Source organism: Talaromyces proteolyticus (assembly GCF_021365285.1).
Source record: "Talaromyces proteolyticus strain PMI_201 chromosome Unknown BGW36scaffold_4, whole genome shotgun sequence".
NCBI lineage: Eukaryota > Fungi > Ascomycota > Eurotiomycetes > Eurotiales > Trichocomaceae > Talaromyces > Talaromyces proteolyticus.
Genome location: NW_025764280.1, coordinates 751234 through 772557, shown reverse-complemented (window position 1 = coordinate 772557; position 21324 = coordinate 751234). Strand labels below are relative to the sequence as shown.

Below are 21324 nucleotides of genomic sequence, written 5' to 3'. Positions count from 1 at the left end.
AGTAAATATCGTACATCAACAATCATCACCAGCACTTTTCTTATCTTTTCTATTGTCTATTTCGATCAGCTGTACAAAGCTCGTGTTTGCGTGGTTACCTGATGTCCCCCTAAACTTCCTTTGGCTAGAGGGTTGGCCAGCACTGCTTACGCCTTTCGTCGATCCAAAAACGCCTGGGAGGAGACGGCCAAGTAATGATCGCAAGGCCGGCATGCAGCATATGAAAACTCCAACATCGATTTCAACAATGGACCAGTAGCCGCCCGCGGCGTTGTCCCCTGCCGTGAATATTAGCTCAATCATGAAATCAATGTAGATTAATAAAAAGGGTCTTACATGTTGGATTGGTGCTTGTAGAAAATATCTTTAGCATCACAATGCGGTAGATGCTTACGCCAGTGACCCTATTAAATGGTTAGTTTCATGGCTTCCAATTGATGGGAAGATATGCTCACAAGAAGCCCACAGAGAACATAGAAATAATTTGCAATTTCATCGAGATTGAAGCTTGGAGGTTGATCAATGCAGGAATCGGTAGAGCTATTACCCATGCATCGAGTATGACGTTGATCGCTCCAGCAACAATGACCAATGTGTTCTTCTCCACGCATGTTCCTTGATGCTCTCCATCCCATCCCTCCCAATTGAAACTAACCGGAGAGCATTGAAAAGAGAAGGCGAACATGAAAGCAAGGTAGTAGCAAAGAGTCACAATGCCAGAGATTTTTATGACCAAACGCATTTGTAAGGAAGGGAAGATACGTGTATAGAACAGGAGGAAGCTGATTTTGGTGAGAACAATGCAGGTGACGTAGAGGAGTTCTTGGATATAGAAGATCTGCTGCAAATTAGCCGGTTGCATCTGATCAGGTGTGAGTAGCCGTACGTAGAGAATTTTCTTGATATTCGCAAATTCGAGTGTCCAGATATCCTTTCCCAGGCCAGCTTTGCCGACTGTGTATTTGTTAGAATTCCGCATTCGATAGTAAATGGACGGTTAAACTGACGCTCGATGGAACCGACATTAGCTGCCACCATAACACACTGTGATAATTAGTTAAGTACTGATATCACTTGATATAGTGAGCTCTACATACCCCAAGAAGTAGGGTTGTCCAGTCATCCCAGCCCAACTCCAATTTTGTGAGCGCTAGGCGCGTGAATATCCTCAAAGCAATGAAAAGAAGGACTATAAAGCCAATACTTGGAAGTATGATGCTCGGGGCGGTGTCGTCTCGAACCGGTACTCCGCATTCTGTATCCGTGACATTGACCGCAGCTATGTGATCCGTTAGGATTAGGGTTTCTGAGAAGATTGCTTTGCCGACATACTAAGACCATCTTTGACACTGCAGTTCGCCGTCACGCAACTAGAGATATTTCCTTTAAGATCTGCATTTGTACAGATGCAGGTTTGGTTGGTCGGGGCACAGGCTGATTGGGGGATTGTCTCGTTTAAGCATTTTTCCTATAGGGTTTGTCAACATCAAAAAACATGGACGGCGGCTTCTAAACCCTACAGCACATAGCGGAAGAGTCTGCGTCTGAGCGTGAGTCAAGACGGACAAAAATATTGTGACACAGGCTAAGACTGGGTAAAATTGCATGTTGTGTTTCCCAAATGTGTGAGAATCGTACCAGATACGAAATGAGTCTCCAGTTAACCCGTCATGTTCGTGGTAACGAAGATACCAGAAAATGAAGGCGGCGGCCAGCTTCAAAAAACCGTAATACGAACATTCACAAAATTAAGAAATTAGCGAACTGGCATCTTATTAACCTTATATCCCGTCATTCTGGGGGTTAAGCCTCTAGGGGTTGTATATGCCGCTGTGGAGAGTTCCCGAAAATTTGATAGCGATTAGTAGGAGAAAAACATCCCCTCAGACACTGACTACGCCTGCTACGTTGTGCTAATTGCCCACTACACATAGCCTACCGGGAGCTAAACACCATTATAGGGACTAGTAGGCGCTTGGCACGGGAACGTTGTCCATAACAGTTGCCTTTAGCGTGTAGCTCGAACGATGCCAGCCGATTCTCGACTTATTCCGCAGCTTTCTTGGTGAGATTGGTTCGTTTCAAGAGTCAACAATTTCCATTTCTGCACTCCAGCTAATAATGGCAATGGACAGTCTCCTTTCAAAGTCGAGAAGAAATGCTGGCCTCGGACGGAGCGGGCCTTCGGGCCGAGGCAGTGTTTGACGTGACGCTTTGTGGGTCCGCGACTTTTGCTTTGGAAGGGCTAAATTTGCAATCATGGTTTTTATTGGTAAATGCTAGGTGGATGCTCATGTCTAGCTTCTCTGTGCAGCTCTGCTGTTTGATTGCGTGGAGTACCTCCTGAGTGCTAACTAACCAATCTAGCAATGAACCTAAATGGCTCTTGGTTGAAGCTTGAGAACCTCAAGCAACATTCTTCCCATCCTGCATGTCATAGCACCAAGATCTGGTCGCTGTAGAAGTAAGCATATACAACGAATTCGCCTTGGTGGTGAATCTGCGCAAGGATGGTTTACCAATCGCCCGTCTTTCCGACCCAGGATGACACCAACATCTCAATTCCCCAATTCATGACGCGATATAATCCAGACGAGGTATCTGCAAATAAGGTTGTTCATACTGACTTGTTCTCGAAACAGCCTATTACGTATGGTTCACTCCGCGACCAAGCTGCTCGTGGTGCCTGGGGCTTACGAAAACGGGGGTTGAAACCAGGCAATGTCCTGCTAGCATTGGTGAACAACAGTGTGCGTAAATAGGGCAATACCGCAAGAGAGTCTGCAAGTTAGACTGATTGACAAGCAGAATGACTTCGTTCTTTTGGCTCATGCAACATGGTGGACGGGTGCTATCTTCGCGTGAGAGACTGATCTTGGAATTGGGTAAAGTGTGCTATGTTAATTGAGAGTATATACACAGTCCTCTCAATATATCGGCGACTCTGGATGATATTTCGCATATTCTTCAGATCGTTAAACCAACCCATGTCGCGACCATTGCTCCAAAGCTCGATCTCGTCAAGGCCGCCTTGGCTTCCAACTCAATGACAAAAATAAAGATAATGACTGTTCTCAGCAAGATAGATAGCTTTCCGCAGGTCAGTGACATTTCTCATGATATGAATTTTGTTTGTTGTGCGCAGCGCTTATTGATATGACAAATAGTTCCCGGATGATGTTATCAGTAAAGGAGCTGCAGAAACCTTGCCTCCTTATGACCTGCAAGGCAAAAGCTCTAAGGATGTCACCAGCACCATATGCTTTTCTTCTGGAACGACTGGAAGGATAAAGGGAGTGCAGCTCTCGCATCACAACCTTATTGTGAATGCTATAACAATGCGTATTTCCATGCCAGACCGAGTCAACTCTACTGTAAGAGAGGTATTCTTCGCGCCATGTAAGTTCTCTTGCAATCCAATACATTAAACGACTACCAGTTCACCCCCCACTCTAATAACACACTGATATATTTTCGATTGCCAGATTGCCACATATATGGCCTAACAATCTCGGTATTGGCTGGCATGTGGGTTGGGGCCTTATATTGCGGTCTTCCAGCTTTCGACCTTGAAACGTTTTGTCAAAAGTCGAGCGAACTCAAAGTTACAGACTTGCATCTTGTTCCCCCAGTGGCGCTTGCCATGGCTGTATCTCCCGTCGCACATAAATATGACCTTCCGTCCTTGAAAAGAATTGTCATCTCTGCCGCGCCTTTGAAAGTACGTCTTGCCGATTGTTCCACCAAACGACATGTCCTGAACCACGCTAAACGGTACTTGTCTATAGAAAGCAGTGCAGCTTTTACTCAAGAAGCGGCTTCCGCATACCAGCGTTTGCCAAGGTACGCAGCTTCGCGCTCACCACGTCAAGATGGAGAATGAATGTTAATTTCAACATCAGGTTATGGGCTCTCCGAGTGTACTGGAGGCATCATACATCAGATAGACGAAGACAATCTCGCTTCCGGAAGCGTTGGAAAGCTATTCGCTGGCGTGTACGTTGCAATAATCATTTTGAATATGTCTTGCGTTAGCCGACGGCTCTGGTCCATTGCTAATGATAATACTGCAGAGAAGCTCGATTGGTAGACCCAAAGACAGGAGCGGATGCCCGCCCGGGCGAAGAGGGTGAACTGTGGGTTCGTGGAGCGGTAGTAATGCAGTAATAACTTTTCCCAAGCTATATTCTATTTCAAATGTTGCGTTATATTAATCAGCGTCTAGGGGTTATATCGGTGACAAAGCGGCGACAGAGCAGACTTTTTCAGACGGATGGCTCAGAACAGGAGATATCTTGAAGATAGACGACCAACAAAATTTCTGGGTTACCGATCGACTGAAAGAGGTATGGTTGATTCTTCTCATCCCTGATGATGTTATGTTGCTAACAACTATTGCCCAGATGATCAAGTACAAGGGGTGTGTTGAAACAACCTAACCTAGTCCGTCCATTCACCGACTAAATTTATAAATACTGCTAGATTCCAAATCCCCCCATCCGAACTCGAAGACCTACTCTTGCGCCATCCAGACGTAATCGACGCCGCGGTCTGTGCAGTCTACGACGATGCTCAAGCTACCGAAGTGCCTCTCGCCTACGTGAGCTTGAGCGCTGACAAGGTCGAGATACCGGATAACGAGAAGCAGAAAATTCTTGACAGTATCCGATCCTGGACAGATAACCAATTGGCAGGATACAAAAAGCTGAGAGGAGGCGTGTTCCATCTGCAGACTTTGCCCAAAACTCCCACCGGCAAAATTTTGAGGCGGCTTTTGCCTGCGAAGTTGAAAGAGGAGAGGGAAGCTAAGCTTTAGACGGTCATTCGGGGGAAGAGGTTTTGAAAAATTTTTTTGAAGGAGCATGTGAATGCTACTTTTATGCTGTTCGACTATACTTTCCTATGCTATAGAGAGTTTTTGCTTAAAAATCGATGCATTGATATTTACTTGTTAATTCGGAAAGGTAATTTGACAATCCATGTCAGCACTAATATCGGGCACCTGACACATTCAATGTTTGATATTAGAAAAAGCATAAATTTAACATTAATAAAGGTTATTTATGTATGTAACTATGCCTCTTCGGGAATAATGAAGAGCACCTGCAGTATCCTTAATATCTTATTGAAAACAAATGTTTCGTATTCAATTGATTAATTGGCCAATCGATGTGTACATGTGTGTATGATAGTTTAATTTGGATCCTGCTTAAATGTTTCCAATCTAGCACAAATATTAATACATGTACCATTGATCTCCATGCTATTATAAACTAGGGCTTAGAATTCCCTACATAGTACTTGGGCCCAACAGGTATAATGCGTAATCATCAACTGATAACCGAGTAACTAAAATGACGTGATTGAGAACCTAAGCAGTACCATACTCGTAGAAAAAATTTATCTACCAAGTGAACCATTATCTAGAATTAACATTGAAAAGGACCCAGGTAGGGCTGCTTTGTATAAGAAAACAAGAAATTGTGCATAGATATAATTAACAACCAATACTCTAAGTAACCTCCACAAGCGCCACATTATAGACCCATGACATCATGTTCAGAAGTCGAGTGTTAAAATAAACGCTTTAGGCATCATTGAAGGAAAGAAAAACATCAGACATAATCCATTGATTGGTCATGGTACCACTAAAGCGAACAGTCGACGCCCTTAGACGGTCTGACTTCCTTCTCTACAGTCAACAGCGCAGAAACAGAGCACCGGTCGGCCGAGCTCGGTGTCCTTTCGTACTGACTATGAGAAGGTGTTGATGTGCTCTTATTGACGGCTTGGAATCCATAGCTGAAATTCATCGGGCTTGATTCAGAGTAGCTGCGAGAATGCGGCTCTGGTGATGCTCCAGGGCTTGGCCTTGGGGTTGGAGGAGATTGGGAACGAACGAGGCCTAGCGAGATGCTTCTGAAAAAAGCCTGTTCTATCGCATTGCCAGAAATGCAGTATTCATGTGAGTATTCGGCAGCGATCATGGCCCAGAATGATTCCCGATGAGCGTCGTATAGTGCTCGTACACGAGAGTAGTCGAAACACATCGAGTTTTCTATGTTGAAGGTACTTGGGGGCTTAGATGGCGTGAATGATGTATCAAGGCGTGGCAGAGTGATTTGATGTGTGTCCGGCTTGGGTAGAATTGGAACAGGAGCCCGTAGTTGACACATAGATGTGGTATCACCCGAGTTTAACCTTTGTGAGCTGAGCTCTGGGGTACGGGGAGGAGAGGAGACCGGTGACAGCTGAGTGTAGTGGGAGTTGTCCGGCAACTCTCGTGTGGTTGCAACCGAGTTGAAGGATGTAGTAGACGAAATAGAATCGGCACGCCTCCGTCCATTACTGCCGTAGGACATTTGGTGGTAATGCAAACGGCAGGCGAGCTCGGTCTTTTTCAGATGTGCAGCAATGTGCTTGTAAGGCATTTTCTGCATTCGGGTCTGCAAGAGATAGGCTTCCTAGATAGATCCATTCTGTTAGGACATGCCTCATGGAGGGTAGTTCCTATCTTACCTCGTCCTCGGTCCATGCTCTACCCCGCCGGTAGACGAGGCTCGACGGTGGTGTTTGTGAACGCGGTACTGGGGCTGTTCCATGGGTGAGGTCGATGGAGCAGCGTCCGAGTGACGACGATCCACAGGTGGTGACATGATTCTTTCTTATAAAAGGGAGGAGAAAGAAATCTTTCAATGAGAAAAGTATAGCAGATGTTGTTTATGGTAAGTATTATAATAAGCCTTGGAATTAATTAGGGAAACCGGAGAGTAGATCTTCAAGATCTTGAATCAATCAACGAGAGAGCAAAGCACCCAGCCAGCAGGTGAGAGTAACAAACAACTAGACAGGCAGTGCTATCAAGCGTGGACCGGCCAGGGATGAAGAGCAATGATGTTGAGATCGAATACTCCGGGATAGCGACTCTTTATGTGTTTCTTGAAGGTGGTCAAGCAAGAGGTATCTTGCCCCGTACCCCTGGAGGCTGATACATCCATGGGTGGCCTTGGGTGCGATAGTGTGTCATTATGGTTACTGAACTTGTTTTATGGAGAGAAGCCTTCTCTAGTAGAAGCTTATCTCGCTAAGCGTTTGATATGGAGTATTAGCACGCAAAAACGGATTATTTCTGCTCGCAGGTGATTGCATCGTGCATGAAGCGATCTCTCGAAAGGGAAACAGGGCTTCCCCCAAAACGAGGGACGAAACAGGGACGGCAGTCTAAAGGAGTAAAGCGCAAAGCGCAGTCTTCGGGATGGTGTGAGGCCCCGGTTCCTAGATAACTGATGGCCAAACACAATGGGTCTCAAAAGATTTTGGGATAGTTTCGCGTGGCCGGTTTGAGATATGTGATCGGCGATCTCCAGCCATGTCAATTGAGCGCTCATTTTCCATTATACAACAGAGAGCGGCATAGCTGAGGAATTGTCTGCTGCAATTGGCATTGTCAATTGACACGACAGACACAGCAGCAGGACACGAGCAAGCTGGGCATGCCAGTGGAGGCACATTTTTGAGGCGGCTAGAGGGGAGCGAGCTAGGTTAATTGATAGCATTGGGGCATGAATCATGATACAAGAGGCAAGACGCCGCTAGGCCTGAGCAGGCTAGTCCACCGGGATCACCCAGGGGCCAGCACGCACTAGTCCAGAGCCGTCTAACCTATACTAAAAGGACTAGAGTGCGCTAGGGCGGAAGAGGCAATTAACGTCCGCGGCAGGAGCGTTCGCGGCTGCTGGTTCTTCTGTTCCGGCAGGTGCGACGGGAGCGCCTCCGTGAGTCTTACTTGCTCTCGTATTACTTCTTCTCATCTCCAGTGTGCACGATGAATAAATATTTCAATATCGGTTTCGAATCGCTGCATGAATCGTGATGGATTATTACCACCACTCTATAGTCTACCCTTACTGTGCCATGCTATTACTATTGTTCTGCGGCGAGCCGTGGCGCCGCCGGTTGCTGTCCACCATCCCTGCACACTCGACAAGCTCGACTACAGTGGTCTCAGCAGATGACAATCGGGACAATCGTGCAACTAGAACAGCTGAACCCTGCGTTGGGGCGGAAGTTGGAACTGATGCCTTCGTGCCTTCGTACCTCAGGACTCGGGTCAGCACTGCACTGTGCACTTGAGCGACCCTCGAATGCACATGACGCACGATCGAGCTCTAGTCTCTGCTGACAGATCACGTCGACATTAATATCGTACTACCCCGATCGTTGTTTCACTTGATGCTTACCACGGCGGCTGGCCCCACCCTGGTGATGTGTTACCCAAACCTCGAGGCTGCGTACGAGGCAGACAGACTAAAAAAAGAGAAAAGGATGACCAACTGCATGTCAAATACACAACAGAGAAACACATCGAGCTACACTGCCCCGATACTCCCGTGAATGGCCCTCCATTTCTGGAAGACCTGCCTGATATGGTGAATTTGAAACCGAACGGGGGTGAGTAGATCGAGAGGGGAAAAGGGTGAGGAGGGGTTGTTAGAGCACCCCACGAGAAACCACGAAACTTGGAACGTCTAGCCGAGAGAGACTGCGAAGGTAAGATGAGGGCGGAGTAACAATTGCGACAGGTGTCAGTGCGAATTGAGGAATCAGCGTGCAGACAACAAATTTAGGCGCCCAGTGGGAGACAATGGTTTTTTTGCTGCTGGTCATTTGTAGTTTTATCTCTGGCGGCCGCTCGGAGGCACGGCGATTGGTGGGCCAGGCCACACTCTCGAGACCTTCACCGAGCGAGTCCATTGCCGTACGGACTATAGATAGCAGCGTGTTGAAGGGCAGTCAACTGCGAAACAGTTGTTCCGGGAGGAGAGGTCTTATCACTGCTCATTGTTTGGACTGCGACGGTACTAGTAGAGTCGAGTCTAGATGAGAGTGCAATGGCTAGGGAAGGATGCACTTGCCTGACCCTGTCCTTGCAAGTCATCTTCTACGTATTCTGAACAAGTATGGACAAGAAGAATAATTATAAAGTGGTTCAATGTATCTCCCAGGCCTGCTCTGGGCAGACAAATAGTGCTGGACAAAGCACCAGTGGGGACTCCCCGGAATGCGTCGAGGCAGGGCCCCGACCGTAACCTTAACCCGACCATCAGCGATCTTCATTGCTTAGCAGAATCGCGACAACAACTGGCATCCATACACACACGCCGTCTGGTCTTGCTTGCTTGCCTGTTCACGGCTGGTCCGCCATTCCATAAAAATATCACTCCTGCGGTCAACGTCGAATCCTCTTCGTCTGCTTGCACCCTGAGCAATCAATAATGCTGCGTGACAAGTGAAACTACCCCTCTTTGTTCAGCCCCGCTCGCCTTCACTGGCCTGTTGCATATCGATCTCTTTCTTCGTTTCTTACCTGGTACCTGTCTGGACTGTCGATTCGCTGGTTGTGTTTGAAGCTGCCATCGCATCCCGGCATTTATCGTTTTCCATCTGCTTGCTGTTGGGTCTCCCGGAGCAGCGAACGGTTCCTCAGTCAGCCTTACGACCAACTGGTACCTTTTGCCACCCGGTGTAACGACTGCATCTTTCTCGAGTCTCAGGCTCACTCCTCCGCTAGTTGCATTCTTCAACCTGGTATTTGTATCGCTGTATCTACAGATGAAAACCCCAAGCATCCGAGTACTCGACTTAGAACCACGACGCTTTTCTTCTCTACTATGTCGTGAGTGTACACATTTCTTGTCATCGGGAACGGGCCTCACTGTTTGTATTGAAGATGTGCTTGAAAAGGGAAAGAACAGAATTCTTCCTTCATTGTACTGGTCTATGTCTTCTTCTCATGTGCCACAGAGTCGTGGCGTGGCGTGGCTCAAGCCTTGACTAGGAGCCTGCCGGACTAAACCTAGCAGTATTATGGCAAGGACCAGACGAACATCTCACTAACAGGTCCACCCTCCCCAGGTCACCACTAACTCCAAAACGTGCAAAAACCTCAGCAGCCGCTAACAATCCCTCTCGCTCGTTGGCTCAGCAACAGGCGCCTATCCTCGCCCCCTCTGCTCCTGCTCCTGCTCCTGTTCCTCCCACCACCGCCCCTGTTTCTGTATCTCTCCAGTCAACTCAGCCCATGCAGCCTTCTAATCCCCGCAAAAGACGCTCTTCGCCGCCAACTGCATCCGTTCCAGCCATGTCGGCACCTCCCACTAGCGATGACGGCGCCGTTGTCACGGCCTCTGCTGGTACTGCTCAGGATCCCACAGAGTCGTCACCTAAGAAAAAAGGCAGGACGAATACTCCGTGGACTGCTGAGGAGGAACAGAGATTGAAAGTGCTGCGCGATGCTGGCAAAAGCTGGAGCGAGATCGCCAAGGTGAGCATCGCCTTGTTTGCTTGTTTGTTTAATGACGCTGATTGATTCGTGCAGACCTTTCCCGCTCGTACAGAGGGCAGTGTGAAGAAGCACTGGTACAAAGTAAATTGACCTAGCTCAAGCTTTGCCTTCGAGTAAACATTATCTGACAGCATTGTTAGGACATGCACTATGCAGAATTTGGCGAGGATGAGGTATGGCAATCATTTTCTAGTCAATGCACAATGGTTCTGACCAAGTCATAGTCAATAGCTTTACGAGAAGCCATCAAAGAATATGAGGCCAACAAGTGGAAAGTGATTGGGCAGAAGGTCGGGAAACCAGCAAAGGTAAACCATTATTGTCGTGCTGTTCAACACCTCGATAGTAACATTTCTCACAGGCATGCGAACAATACGCCAAGGAGCACTTTAAGAACCTATGAGGTATCTACCAGATCTCCAATTGGGTGCCTCACATCGAGCATGTGTTTTCAACTTGATTGATAATCTCACAAGTACTCGCTCAGATCTCAGATCTGTTCTGCATCTTCTTCTCTCGCGTATTGAACAGCACAACCGCGAAAGCAGCATGTTAACGAAAGATTACGATTTCACTGGAGTTTTACTGGCTACTGTACCGAGGACAACAGTTTTGTGGGAATGGTTTGGTCATGGCGTCTGACGGGATACCAGTCTGGCATATAGGCATTTCAGCGGGATGATTAATGGGATTTCCTTTCTCTTTTTTTTTAATGTAATCTTTCGTGTTAATGTTTCCTCGATATTCTGTGGAATTCTCCACGGAACATGAATTTATCATACCACTACTTTTTCTCCAGCTTATACTCTCCCTTATAGAGCGATATGATGAGTATACTAGTGAGTATATATATTAAGGCATCAAATAATACTTGAAAGCAGCCACAACTGCTGTTTAATAACGGGTGATTTTGGGGAGATCTCTGTGATTGGTCTAAGCAGTGAAGAAGACAGTGGGCGCCTGCAGCAGGAATCGTTCTAGAAGGCGACCCCAAGGAAGACATGATTGGCCAGGCGGGCTATCAGAGGGGCATCGGCAGAGCTCCACATGTTGCGATTTTTCTCCTTCCATTCTCGACTGTCAGTGTTGCATATTGATTGATACTATTCGTATTTCCATTGACCCCGCCTGCTCTACTGACATCGCTGCGACAAGCGTATCGCCAGCGCGGTTGGACATCTTCAATGTGAGCCAGACATTGGTGAAGAGTTATCTGATCGCTGACACTCCCAAACTGCAGTGTAAAAGTAGACACCCCACCTTTTCTTCTATCTGCACTCCTGTTCCACCGCAAGCGAAAAGCGCAACTATGGGACTGGCTTGCGCAAGAGTTATCTCGATCAAGGTACCAAAGGTAAACTACCTGCATGGAGACCGGTGTTCGGCAGTGGGCACGCGACAGCAGCAGTGACTCACACACCAGTGCGGAGATAGATTTAAGGTTCTGCTGTAGTTGCGTGTTGACGTCGTTCTGAGAGTATACGGTTGAACTTGATCTGGATAATTCCAGCGAAAGAACTCGTGCCTGCTTTTTGTTTAATCCCCTTCCTCTCTTCCAGCGCATCCATACACAGGAATTGAGTGTCTGGTGTGCGGTTGGTGATTGTCGCGTTCTTGCGTACTGACTGTGCTTTCTAATAGAATGGGTTCTCAAGATGAAGAGATCAGCATCACCGTGCCGGGCCATACCAAGGACGCTGAAAATTGTGTTATGCCTGCTACCACCGATGTCGCTGATTCAAGGCCCTCCCTCACTAGCCATCGCCTTGGCGGCTACATGAAGCGGTTCGAGAAAACATTGGTCGAGTACAATATCGAGGCTCGCGGAATCCAGCGCGTAGAGGAGAACGAACGGCAAAAACTTAGCTGGGTCGCTTGCCTGCAGGTATTCTTGCTATGGGTGTCCATCAATCTCGCAGCAAACAATATCACGCTGGGCATGCTGGGTCCAACTGTGTATGAACTCAGTTTCCGTGATTCGGCTCTTTGTTCTGTGTTTGGGATCTTTGTGGGTTCTCTCGCAGCCGCGTGGGCTGCGACATGGGGTCCTATCTCGGGAAATCGAACTCTTGTAAGGGATGTCGTCAAGTCGTTTATACACGCATGTTAATACAGTTTTGCAGGTCTTTGGACGTTACGCGATGGGATGGTGGCCGAGCAAGATTATCGTCTTACTAAACATCGTTCAGATGATTGGATACTGTTTGATAGATTGTGTGGTTGGCGGTCAGATCCTATCTGCTGTATCCCCGAATTATAGCATGTCTGTTGCAGTTGGTATGTTCATTTTCTCATTAGTACCTGGGATTGCTTTGTTGACCTTTGCAAGGTATTGTTGTCGTTGCTATTATCACCTGGTGTATTGCTACATTTGGTATCAAGATATTCCATTTTTACGAACGGTAAGTGCTGTTCATCACGTAGGGCTTAGTATTATTATGCTGACACATAAAGCTTTGCGTTTCTTCCCCAACTTGTCGTCATATGCATTCTCTTTGGCGTCTCTGCAAACAAATACGATCTCGCAGCCCCGTCCGCAGGTGATAGCTCGACTATTGCTGGTAACAGGCTCTCATTCTTCTCGATCTGTCTTAGCGCAGCCATCACTTACGCGCCACTTGCCGCGGACTTTTTCGTTTACTACCCACCAAACACTCCCAAATTCATCAGCTTTGGACTGACATTCCTCGGTCTGACCCTGTCGTTCACCATGACCTTCCTAGTTGGAATTGGCTTGGCCAGCGGCGTCGCTACCAACACAGCCTACTCAGATGCCTGGGACGCAGGAGCTGGCGCCCTGATAGTCGAAGGCTTCAGCCCAGTCAACGGCTTCGGCAAATTCTGTTCCGTCATCGTCGCCCTCGGCCTAATCTCCAACACCATCCCACCAACATACTCCTCCGGAATCGACTTCCAAATCCTCGGACGCTACGCCGAACTAATACCGCGTATTGTCTGGAACACAATCGGCGTGATCATCTACACCGTCTGTGCACTAGCCGGCCAGAGCCATCTCTCTGAAATCTTCACCAATTTCTTAGCCCTAATGGGCTACTGGGTCGCCATCTGGCTCGCGATCCTCCTCGAGGAGAGATACATGTTCCGTCGAGCTGGGTATAACTGGGCAGCATGGAACGATCCAAGCAAACTGCCTATTGGCGCTGCAGCCTTTGTGGCATTTTTGGTAGGCTGGGCTGGTGCGATTATCTGTATGGCGCAGGTGTGGTATATCGGTCCGCTGGCGAAGCTAGTTGGTGAATATGGTGGTGATGTTAGTCTTCTTTCTTTCTCTTCTTTCTCGGACATTCTCGCTGACGTTTGGAATAGATGGGTAACTATGTCGGGTTTTCCTGGGCAGGTCTGGTGTATCCCCTGCTGCGATACATAGAATTGCGTTATGTGGGCCGGTAGGCAGAATACCTTATCGATTACTTGCAGTACAGGGTAAAATCCTGCTTTTGGCTAGTATATACAAGGAAACCGCTCATTGACTAATATTATTATTACGTATGTCTATAAATACGGTGAATTGCACGAACAAATAGAGAACTCAAATCTATACAGTTGAACAGTAACAATGATCTTATTTAGTTTAATCTTTTTCACATCTATTCCCTCGACTATACTACAGTGATTGATTGATTGGGGTGTTAACAAATGAAAAAAAATGAGGAGTCTGTCAAGGTTCAGGGCGTGTATATGATTTAGACAAAATTCTCAGAACACGTCTCCATTTGAGGATGATGAGCATCTATCGGTACCAGTACTCGGGCTTGACGTAGTCTGCAAAGGTCTTGGGTTCCTCGTAGGCGGCGTGGCCGTGGCCGTGATCATGGCCGTGGGCATCGTCTATATCACAGTTAATAAATGAACAGCGACCGATTGATTTGATGAATTCATGACACATACGAGCATGAGGGTCGGATTCCGGTCCGACGTAGTTCAGCTTAACCACATTACCGCACTCGTTGCAGCGCTCAATAGGGCGCTCACGAGACACCGTCAACCAGTTGACAATGTGGGAATCGGCTGGGTAGCCGGTGCAGCCGGCGTATTGCTCATCGCCAGCACCGTTAACAATGATTGGGTTCTCGAGTGTTCCTGTGCACCATTCCCGCATTAGCTTCTCTTTTCTCAAGTAATACGCCGTGTATTTTTGCTTTTAAAAGGGGGATATTAGGGTCTACTGGCGTACCCTTGCGAGAGGCATCGAGAGGCTTCATGTCGAAAAGGTCAATTCCCTGCATCTTTCCGATCAATTCCAACCGCTCCAGACCAGTGGCCTGTTCGATGTCGGTGGGGACTTGGCCAGGCTTGGTTCCGGGGGGGAGAAGGTCATCTTCGGTCTTGATTTCTATAATGCAGCAAAATACGTCAGTTTTGCATTCTAGGTTCTTTCGTTTCGTGATATCTTGTGTGGGGGGTGGGAGGGTTTCGTTAATGTTTATGAACGATAATCCAATTGCGCGATGGTGGGTGAAAATAATGGTGATTGTGCACTTGGGCTAATTTGCCGAGTAATTGGAACTGCGAACCTTCGTATGGGGCAATTTTGCCAGGAACGTTGAGCTTGTTGTCGACTGCGGATAAACGTGAAATGTCAGCTATCAAACACCTCTGACGGGCCAATTCAATTCCATATCACACATCCTCCAGTCTGTAAAGGACAAGGACATGAATTGACATCGGCTGATCTCGATTATAGAAAAATTGGCGGGTCACATACAGCGAGCCATCGACGAGGTGAAAGGACGAGCCTTGGCGAAAGCCCGGACAGGGGTACGCCTGGCGATGGCCGAGACAGCGCGGGAGGTAAACATTGTTCCCTTCTTTCCAAGTCGTGTATTCAGCAATTAAATACAGAAACGCAAAAAAGGGCGGGCGTAGAGCGAAGAGCGGAGAGCAATTGGGTCGGGAAGGACTCGGCTGAGGTGAGGTTGGTGTTGCGTGGTGAGGTTCTTCCTCGGATCCGTCATCTATGCCGAAAGCGGTTTAGTGCCACCAAAATATCTCGGCTCATTTAGGATCCTTAGTCAGCTGCCATCCGATGCATTCTCTCCTATGTAATTGGTCGAGCGTCACTACGTACTCGTAGCTTTGGCTGCAATTCTCACCTGCGAAGTTTTGTCTTGTCGCCAGTCTAAATGATTTGAGCAATGGTTCTAGCGAATATTTGAATATGCTAACCAATGGTTATCACATACAAATATTCTTTCAGCCAGTCATGTGGGAGATCAGCTTGTGATAAGGCCGCAACCCAGTGGAAATAGCATCCATCCCGTCAAATCATGTGCCACGACATCGAGGGAGCCAATACAGCTATCTCCTCTGTAGACTGGCAGGCTCACAGTAGCACTACAGAGTGCTGGTTGTTGGTATTATGTTAAGTGCGGTTAAGGAGCTGGTAGCCAGCCACCTTGCTAATCCGTACGCGCTTAAGGACAATCAAGGTGAGTGGTAATGATGGAAAAATGCTATCAATAACTTGACTATTGTCTCGTATTAATCCAATAAATCTGTTGAGGTAGCAATAATCAGAAGTTATGGCATTATTAACACGTTGGTGAGTTTTACATAATGTATTGTTCGTTACTAGAAATGTGATAGCCGGTCACGAATTCCAAATTCAACTACTCCCCATTCAGGACGGGAAGGAACAGTCGCTGGTTTCTATATCGGGCCTTTTTAGTCAGATACTAGATATGCTTGAACATATTTCCAGGCTCGCTACAACCTTACGGCTATGCGGGCAAGGCGAGCTGACGACATCAGAAATTAATTTCCGCGTTGAAAGTTCTGACGAATTGATGTTTCGGCTCACTTTGCAACAAGTTGCCAGTCCAAACCGAATCCTAATGCACTAGGACAGTGCTGAACCACGCTATGGTCGGAGAGCAACCTCGCATACGGCTTTTCTTGTGAATATGACAATCGACCGGAAAATATGCTGGGACTTGAAATTCCATTCGAACTCATGGGTAGCATTCACCAACGTCGAATATCCCATCTTTTTCCGGGGACAAATGGTCCTGGTTGGGAACTCGTCACTCCTCATTCCGAGGATTTCCTCATCTGATTGTATTCAGTGGCATTATTCGCATGGGAAAGACCGAATCAACGATTCCAAACATGGCATCTGAAGTCTGGATCTAAAAACGGAGCACCGCAGAACTAGGCACTCTTATGACTTCACGAGCGTTCCTAGGATATTGCCGAAATTCGGAAGTGCTTCTAGGTACAGGAGATTTTCAAAAAACCATAATTCCAGCCTCCGGACTACCCAAAAGCGGACCACAGCTCTCTTTTGCGCTTGAAGCGCCGTTAGCCACTTATATCAGTGCCAAAGGATACATGAAACTGAACGTAGGTACTACGAGGAAGTTTGCAGACGGAAACGCGCCAATATACAGTCCGAGCAACCCAATCAAGACGACTGTATTCGCCGCTGTCAAGGGAATACTACCCTTCTTTATGACTCCCAAGCCTCTCGAGCGTTTCTGGTCTCAGAATTCAGTATTGTCTTGCACATGGTTTGTCCGTACCTGCAGCAGCATTCCCGACTTCCCAAGAAGAGAATTCCGTATACTAAACCTTCATCAGATGGTGGACAAACTGTCTATAATATTATCCGGCAAGAACAAGGCTTGATGATACCGTTTGGTGTCGGGGACAATCGAAAATACTTGGATATAGTCCATGATTTTGTAAAGATATTCGAGCAAAGGAAGACCTAAACGTAAGGCCTATAGGCAGAGGCTAAAAGCTTTACAAATAGTGGTATTACGAGTTGGGACTTTATTGATATGCAGGACAGTAAGTTTGAATTTTTCGAGCGAAAACTACCTTCTGGTAATCGATACACCAAGCCAGTGTGGTGGTCCATGTGCAAGCAGTCCGACGTCCTCGTAATTTTTGGGAGGAATGTGGGATGTCCGATCCGCATTTGCACTCAAAACACTCACGAGCCAATTTGCGACGCATGGGCAGACATTCCTATTGGGGAAGACTTGCGCCTTGTAAACGTCACTTCCCTGATTCGATCAGCAGAGAGCTTCCACAAGACTATGGGCAGTCTACAACCATACGTCTTTGTCTCGGATAATCTAGCTTCAGCGTTTTACAGTACCTTCTGACTGTCTTACGGACACTGCCTTGAGCGTTTTTGATAGCTTTCGTATTACGGATTCTCGTGAGCTGTTCGTCCCAAGACGGTTACTTGTCCCGAAGTATTTTGTTGAAATTTTATCCACCATACCAAAAAACAGCGCAATCCTTACTCAGTAATGATTATTTTAGTTGTTCTAGTTGCATTTGTGACATGTTTCCTCCCCAAGAGTGAGCCGTTGTACTCTGCGTTACGCAATGTCCGTCGCATTTGGATATATGGCTTCGTTGAAGAATTTCTCAAAACCGCTTAGATGTGGATAGATTTCACCAGCAGGGAAGTGACCATTGAGCAGGGTATTTGCTGAAATTCGTCGAGCTCGTGGTACGACGAATTCATCTCCTGGAAGTTTTCGACTTCATGAGAGATTCCAAGTTCCTTGTGGATTCTCCGCAGCTGGTTCAACATAGGCCCAGGTTTCGGATTAGCGTTTGCTTGGCTAACCTGGAAATTCCATACCAGACGAGCTGGTATTTTGTCTGCCCTGTAATTTCCAAAAAATGGGGATGTGAGGTGAGTATTTGTTAACATTTGAATATACAACTTCAGTCCTTGTTTTGCTATTATGTAGATTGCTCCCCACGACTGCGCTTTATCATGCTCTCTACTGCAATTTATATTTTCATGTCTTTTCTTTTTTTGGAATTTCCAGTCAACCCGCATGTTTTTTTGACCTACTATATCCCACTGTGGTTTTTTCCTGAACGGGAAACTTGGCGGGTTTCCGTCTGTGTTGTTATGTGTTGGTGCCTCAGGCATATTAGTAGTTACCTTAATTAATTCTTCCCCACCCTGAACCAAAAAACCACCCCGCCGCGTTTTAGATTTCTGAGTCACAGGCCCTCCAAAACCACAGCTCGCCTTGTTTCGTCATAGCTGGGGGGTTCTCAACCAATTTTCTCCGATAATTCAGAGGAATTCAAGTCGTCAAATTCTACACAAGCTGCAAGAATGGCGACGTCCGGGAGCGAAACAGTACTCCCTATTCGCGAAGGTGAAGAGGAAAAGAAAGCTGAACAGCAAATCGACCCGTGGGATGTTCAAGCAGGACGAGACGAGAATGGCAATGTCCTGGCATTCGACTATGAGGCTATTTCAAAGTAAGTGTGCATGCACAGCAGAAGCACAATCGGATCGCTGACCGTTGTCAACTATGATAGGAAATGGGCAACCAAACTCATCGACGAAGACCTCCTACAGAGATTTGAGCGCTTAACTGGTCACAAACCGCATCGTTGGTTAAGACGAGGATTATTCTTTTCGCATCGCGATTTCGACAGGATTCTGGACAAGTACGAGGCTGGTGAACCGTTCTTTATGTATACCGGCAGAGGGCCGTCTAGCGATGCGCTGCATTTGGGACATACCATTCCATTTTCCTTCACGAAATGGCTTCAGGACGTATTTGATGTTCCGCTAGGTACGTATGGATGAATGGCAGCCATTTGCGATGCGTAATTGAAGATTGTTGCTGACTTATCGATAGTCATTATGCTTACTGGTAAGTCTAAATGAAGCGCGTCCCCGTCGCAATCTTGCATTGACTGGAGAAGACGATGAAAAGGCGCTCTTTAAAGAAAAACTTACTTTCGAGGAAACGTACAAGTTCGGTTTACAGAACGCAAAGGACATTATTGCTTGCGGATTCGATCTCAAAAAGACTTTCATCTACAGTGATCTGGAATACATCAGTGGGCCGTTTTTGACAAACGTCTGGGAATTCTCGAAATTAGTCACATTCAACCAAGTGCGGGGTGCCTTTGGATTTAACGAGAGGTCCGAGATCCTCCTTGTTTATCAGCAGGGCTATGCCAAGTGCTTTGTTATTTGATGCTGACATCATGTAGTACTAACATTGGCCGGATTATGTTCCCTGCGGTACAATGGTAAGTCTGATATGCTCGATATTTTTGAGTGGACGAGATCGTTGACATGGCTCAATCAGTGTCGCTGCTTTCGCTACGTCTTATCCTGAGATTTGGTCTGACAAGCCCACGAAAGAGCGAACAAAAGCTCTGGCGAAAATCCCTTGCCTGGTTCCGATGGCCATTGACCAGGATCCTTATTTCCGCCTCGTCCGTGACAACGCGCATCGCATGCGATATCCTTCTCCCAAACCCGCCTTGATACACTCGAAGTTTCTTACGGCACTACAGGGCGCAGGCGGCAAAATGAGTGCGAGTGATCCAAAGTAAGCAATGTATATTCTTTCACTTATACCAACCGAATATGTTCTCACTCTTCCTGCAGTTCGGCGATTTTCATGACAGATACACCCAATCAAATCAAGGTAATCTTATTTGATCTGGTTGTCTCTTCATAATACCCCTGACTTACAGTTTGCAGAATAAAATCAATAAACACGCGTTCAGTGGGGGCAGGGAGACACTGGAAGAGCATCGCGAACTCGGCGGCATACCAGAGATTGATGTCGCATTTCAATGTCAGTGGCTGTTGTGAGGGCTAACTTTCTGTCTGCGCAGTATACTGACAAGCGTATAGACCTCTCCTACTTTGAAGACGATGATGAGAAACTCAAGAAAATCGAAGACAGTTACAGAAGCGGAGAGCTGCTTACTGGGGAATTGAAGAAGATGGCCATCGAATTGATTCAGGGGAATGTTAAGGAGTTCCAGAGCAGGAGAAATGCTGTCACGGACGAGCTTCTGCGGCAGTACATGACGCCTCGCAAGCTGGAATGGAAAGGAAACCCAAACCCCAAACCCAAGGAGTCCAAAAAGGAGAAGGGAGCAGCGGCATAGCAAGCTGAACAGTGAAAATACTACATAGTCAGAGTACTTTATTTTCGTCAGCTGAAATCATCAGCCGTGGATTCGGCGATCCCTAGCGTTTTAGATGACAGGAGAATAATGCAGACGAAGTAATTACTTGTGTCGTTTTCTGTTTCTAGTTCTGTTGGTGGTCCCTGCACGATATTCACATGTGATTCGATCATGCAACACGAAGCTGTCTCACACTCAATAGGAGAAAAATACCAGGATCCCCATCCTCGCTCTCACATCGACTAGCAAAGATAGTACCAGCGATTGACGAGGCAGCGCTGAAATCTCGCATCTCATGATTCTCGCGGTCAGAAGCTGCCAGCTGCCACCCCTGACACGATATTAGTACTGCAGCTGCTAGTAAGGACGTAGCATCGTAGTATACTATTAATACAGTATGCTAGACCGGGCCTGTTCCGGAGGAATCCACACACGCACGTGCTTGCGCCTGCCTCCTTATCCGACCGTATCGAGTACCTGCATCCATTTACAACTACACCACACACTACACACGACGCCTGGGGTTCATACAATTACGCGTCTAGCTTGTCTCCAAATGTTGATTCACATGAGTGCATTGGATTAATATTCATGCCGTCTGTCCATGTGAGTTCCCTTGTCGCAACGGGATATCCTGCGAGCCACGTGCAGATCTATCCATTGATGTGGCTGTGTTGGCTCTTCACCAGCAGCATCCTCCTGTCTACAGGGATACAGGGATGATGGACAACGAAGATAGCCACAGTCATACCCGCTATCCACAACACCTTTTGCGTCCATAGATGGGCCTGTCAGCCTTGGCGGTGGGACTCTAGAGCCCAGTAACCAGGTACAAGAAGCTCAATATTACTCCAGATTCTTAACACGCGAGTCTAGACGGCTATATCAGGCCTGATATTACGGATCAAGTTCGGTATCAAAGTGCGGAGCACAGCATCAACCTTAACTAACGTGCATGGATGATGCCCGTAGAAAGTGATTGGGTTACTCTGCAGCTGTGAAAATGTTCCTGGCACCTGTAGTCATCTGTG

The 21324-nt window shown here is 47.1% G+C and overlaps 10 protein-coding genes across 10 annotated transcripts; 5 read left to right on the top strand and 5 right to left on the bottom strand.

The window, feature by feature from the left end:
* Positions 1-15: 15 nt before the first annotated feature.
* BGW36DRAFT_293172 (uncharacterized protein) lies at positions 16-1607 on the bottom strand (the record flags this gene model as incomplete). Its single annotated transcript, XM_046210974.1, has 8 exons — positions 16-278; positions 337-404; positions 456-838; positions 887-954; positions 1008-1044; positions 1098-1279; positions 1333-1468; positions 1521-1607. The coding sequence occupies 8 exons, from the start codon at positions 1605-1607 to the stop codon at positions 16-18; spliced, it is 1224 nt and encodes a 407-aa protein (XP_046074064.1).
* Positions 1608-2338: 731 nt separating this feature from the next.
* Positions 2339-5035, top strand: BGW36DRAFT_373984 (putative amp dependent CoA ligase). Its single transcript, XM_046215634.1, has 11 exons — positions 2339-2750; positions 2809-2861; positions 2923-3100; positions 3168-3399; positions 3486-3721; positions 3789-3843; positions 3903-3996; positions 4074-4163; positions 4226-4346; positions 4404-4420; positions 4483-5035. The coding sequence occupies exons 1-11, from the start codon at positions 2511-2513 to the stop codon at positions 4814-4816; spliced, it is 1650 nt and encodes a 549-aa protein (XP_046074063.1). The 5' UTR covers positions 2339-2510; the 3' UTR covers positions 4817-5035.
* Positions 5036-5262: 227 nt separating this feature from the next.
* Positions 5263-6785, bottom strand: BGW36DRAFT_127894 (uncharacterized protein). Its single transcript, XM_046209332.1, has 2 exons — positions 6520-6785; positions 5263-6464 (listed from the first exon to the last, which is right to left on the bottom strand). The coding sequence occupies exon 2, from the start codon at positions 6438-6440 to the stop codon at positions 5649-5651; it is 792 nt and encodes a 263-aa protein (XP_046074062.1). The 5' UTR covers positions 6441-6464; positions 6520-6785; the 3' UTR covers positions 5263-5648.
* A 2226-nt stretch (positions 6786-9011) lies between these two features.
* BGW36DRAFT_127855 (uncharacterized protein) lies at positions 9012-9925 on the bottom strand. Its single transcript, XM_046209331.1, has 2 exons — positions 9717-9925; positions 9012-9666 (listed from the first exon to the last, which is right to left on the bottom strand). The coding sequence occupies exons 1-2, from the start codon at positions 9767-9769 to the stop codon at positions 9270-9272; spliced, it is 450 nt and encodes a 149-aa protein (XP_046074061.1). The 5' UTR covers positions 9770-9925; the 3' UTR covers positions 9012-9269.
* A 216-nt stretch (positions 9926-10141) lies between these two features.
* Positions 10142-10748, top strand: BGW36DRAFT_425182 (uncharacterized protein; the record flags this gene model as incomplete). Its single annotated transcript, XM_046220080.1, has 5 exons — positions 10142-10324; positions 10379-10426; positions 10486-10518; positions 10570-10653; positions 10707-10748. The coding sequence occupies 5 exons, from the start codon at positions 10142-10144 to the stop codon at positions 10746-10748; spliced, it is 390 nt and encodes a 129-aa protein (XP_046074060.1).
* Positions 10749-12056: 1308 nt separating this feature from the next.
* Positions 12057-13756, top strand: BGW36DRAFT_292198 (putative nucleoside transporter; the record flags this gene model as incomplete). Its single annotated transcript, XM_046210894.1, has 5 exons — positions 12057-12416; positions 12469-12622; positions 12675-12747; positions 12800-13616; positions 13673-13756. The coding sequence occupies 5 exons, from the start codon at positions 12057-12059 to the stop codon at positions 13754-13756; spliced, it is 1488 nt and encodes a 495-aa protein (XP_046074059.1).
* Positions 13757-13916: 160 nt separating this feature from the next.
* Positions 13917-15415, bottom strand: BGW36DRAFT_373951 (putative cytochrome c subunit VB). Its single transcript, XM_046215633.1, has 5 exons — positions 15072-15415; positions 14881-14925; positions 14541-14699; positions 14255-14446; positions 13917-14194 (listed from the first exon to the last, which is right to left on the bottom strand). Exons 1-5 carry the CDS (start codon positions 15163-15165, stop codon positions 14097-14099), a joined length of 588 nt encoding a protein of 195 aa, XP_046074058.1. The 5' UTR covers positions 15166-15415; the 3' UTR covers positions 13917-14096.
* Positions 15416-16369: 954 nt separating this feature from the next.
* On the top strand, positions 16370-17083 carry BGW36DRAFT_127559 (uncharacterized protein). Its single transcript, XM_046209330.1, has one exon. It carries the CDS (start codon positions 16529-16531, stop codon positions 16991-16993), a length of 465 nt encoding a protein of 154 aa, XP_046074057.1. The 5' UTR covers positions 16370-16528; the 3' UTR covers positions 16994-17083.
* A 441-nt stretch (positions 17084-17524) lies between these two features.
* On the bottom strand, positions 17525-18365 carry BGW36DRAFT_127406 (uncharacterized protein). The gene has a single exon (XM_046209329.1). The coding sequence runs from the start codon at positions 18267-18269 to the stop codon at positions 17760-17762; it is 510 nt and encodes a 169-aa protein (XP_046074056.1). The 5' UTR covers positions 18270-18365; the 3' UTR covers positions 17525-17759.
* BGW36DRAFT_373933 (putative tryptophanyl-tRNA synthetase, cytoplasmic) lies at positions 18300-20567 on the top strand. Its single transcript, XM_046215632.1, has 9 exons — positions 18300-18610; positions 18671-18930; positions 18997-19011; positions 19064-19286; positions 19358-19396; positions 19456-19701; positions 19761-19800; positions 19857-19953; positions 20013-20567. The coding sequence occupies exons 1-9, from the start codon at positions 18462-18464 to the stop codon at positions 20270-20272; spliced, it is 1329 nt and encodes a 442-aa protein (XP_046074055.1). The 5' UTR covers positions 18300-18461; the 3' UTR covers positions 20273-20567.
* Positions 20568-21324: the final 757 nt, after the last annotated feature.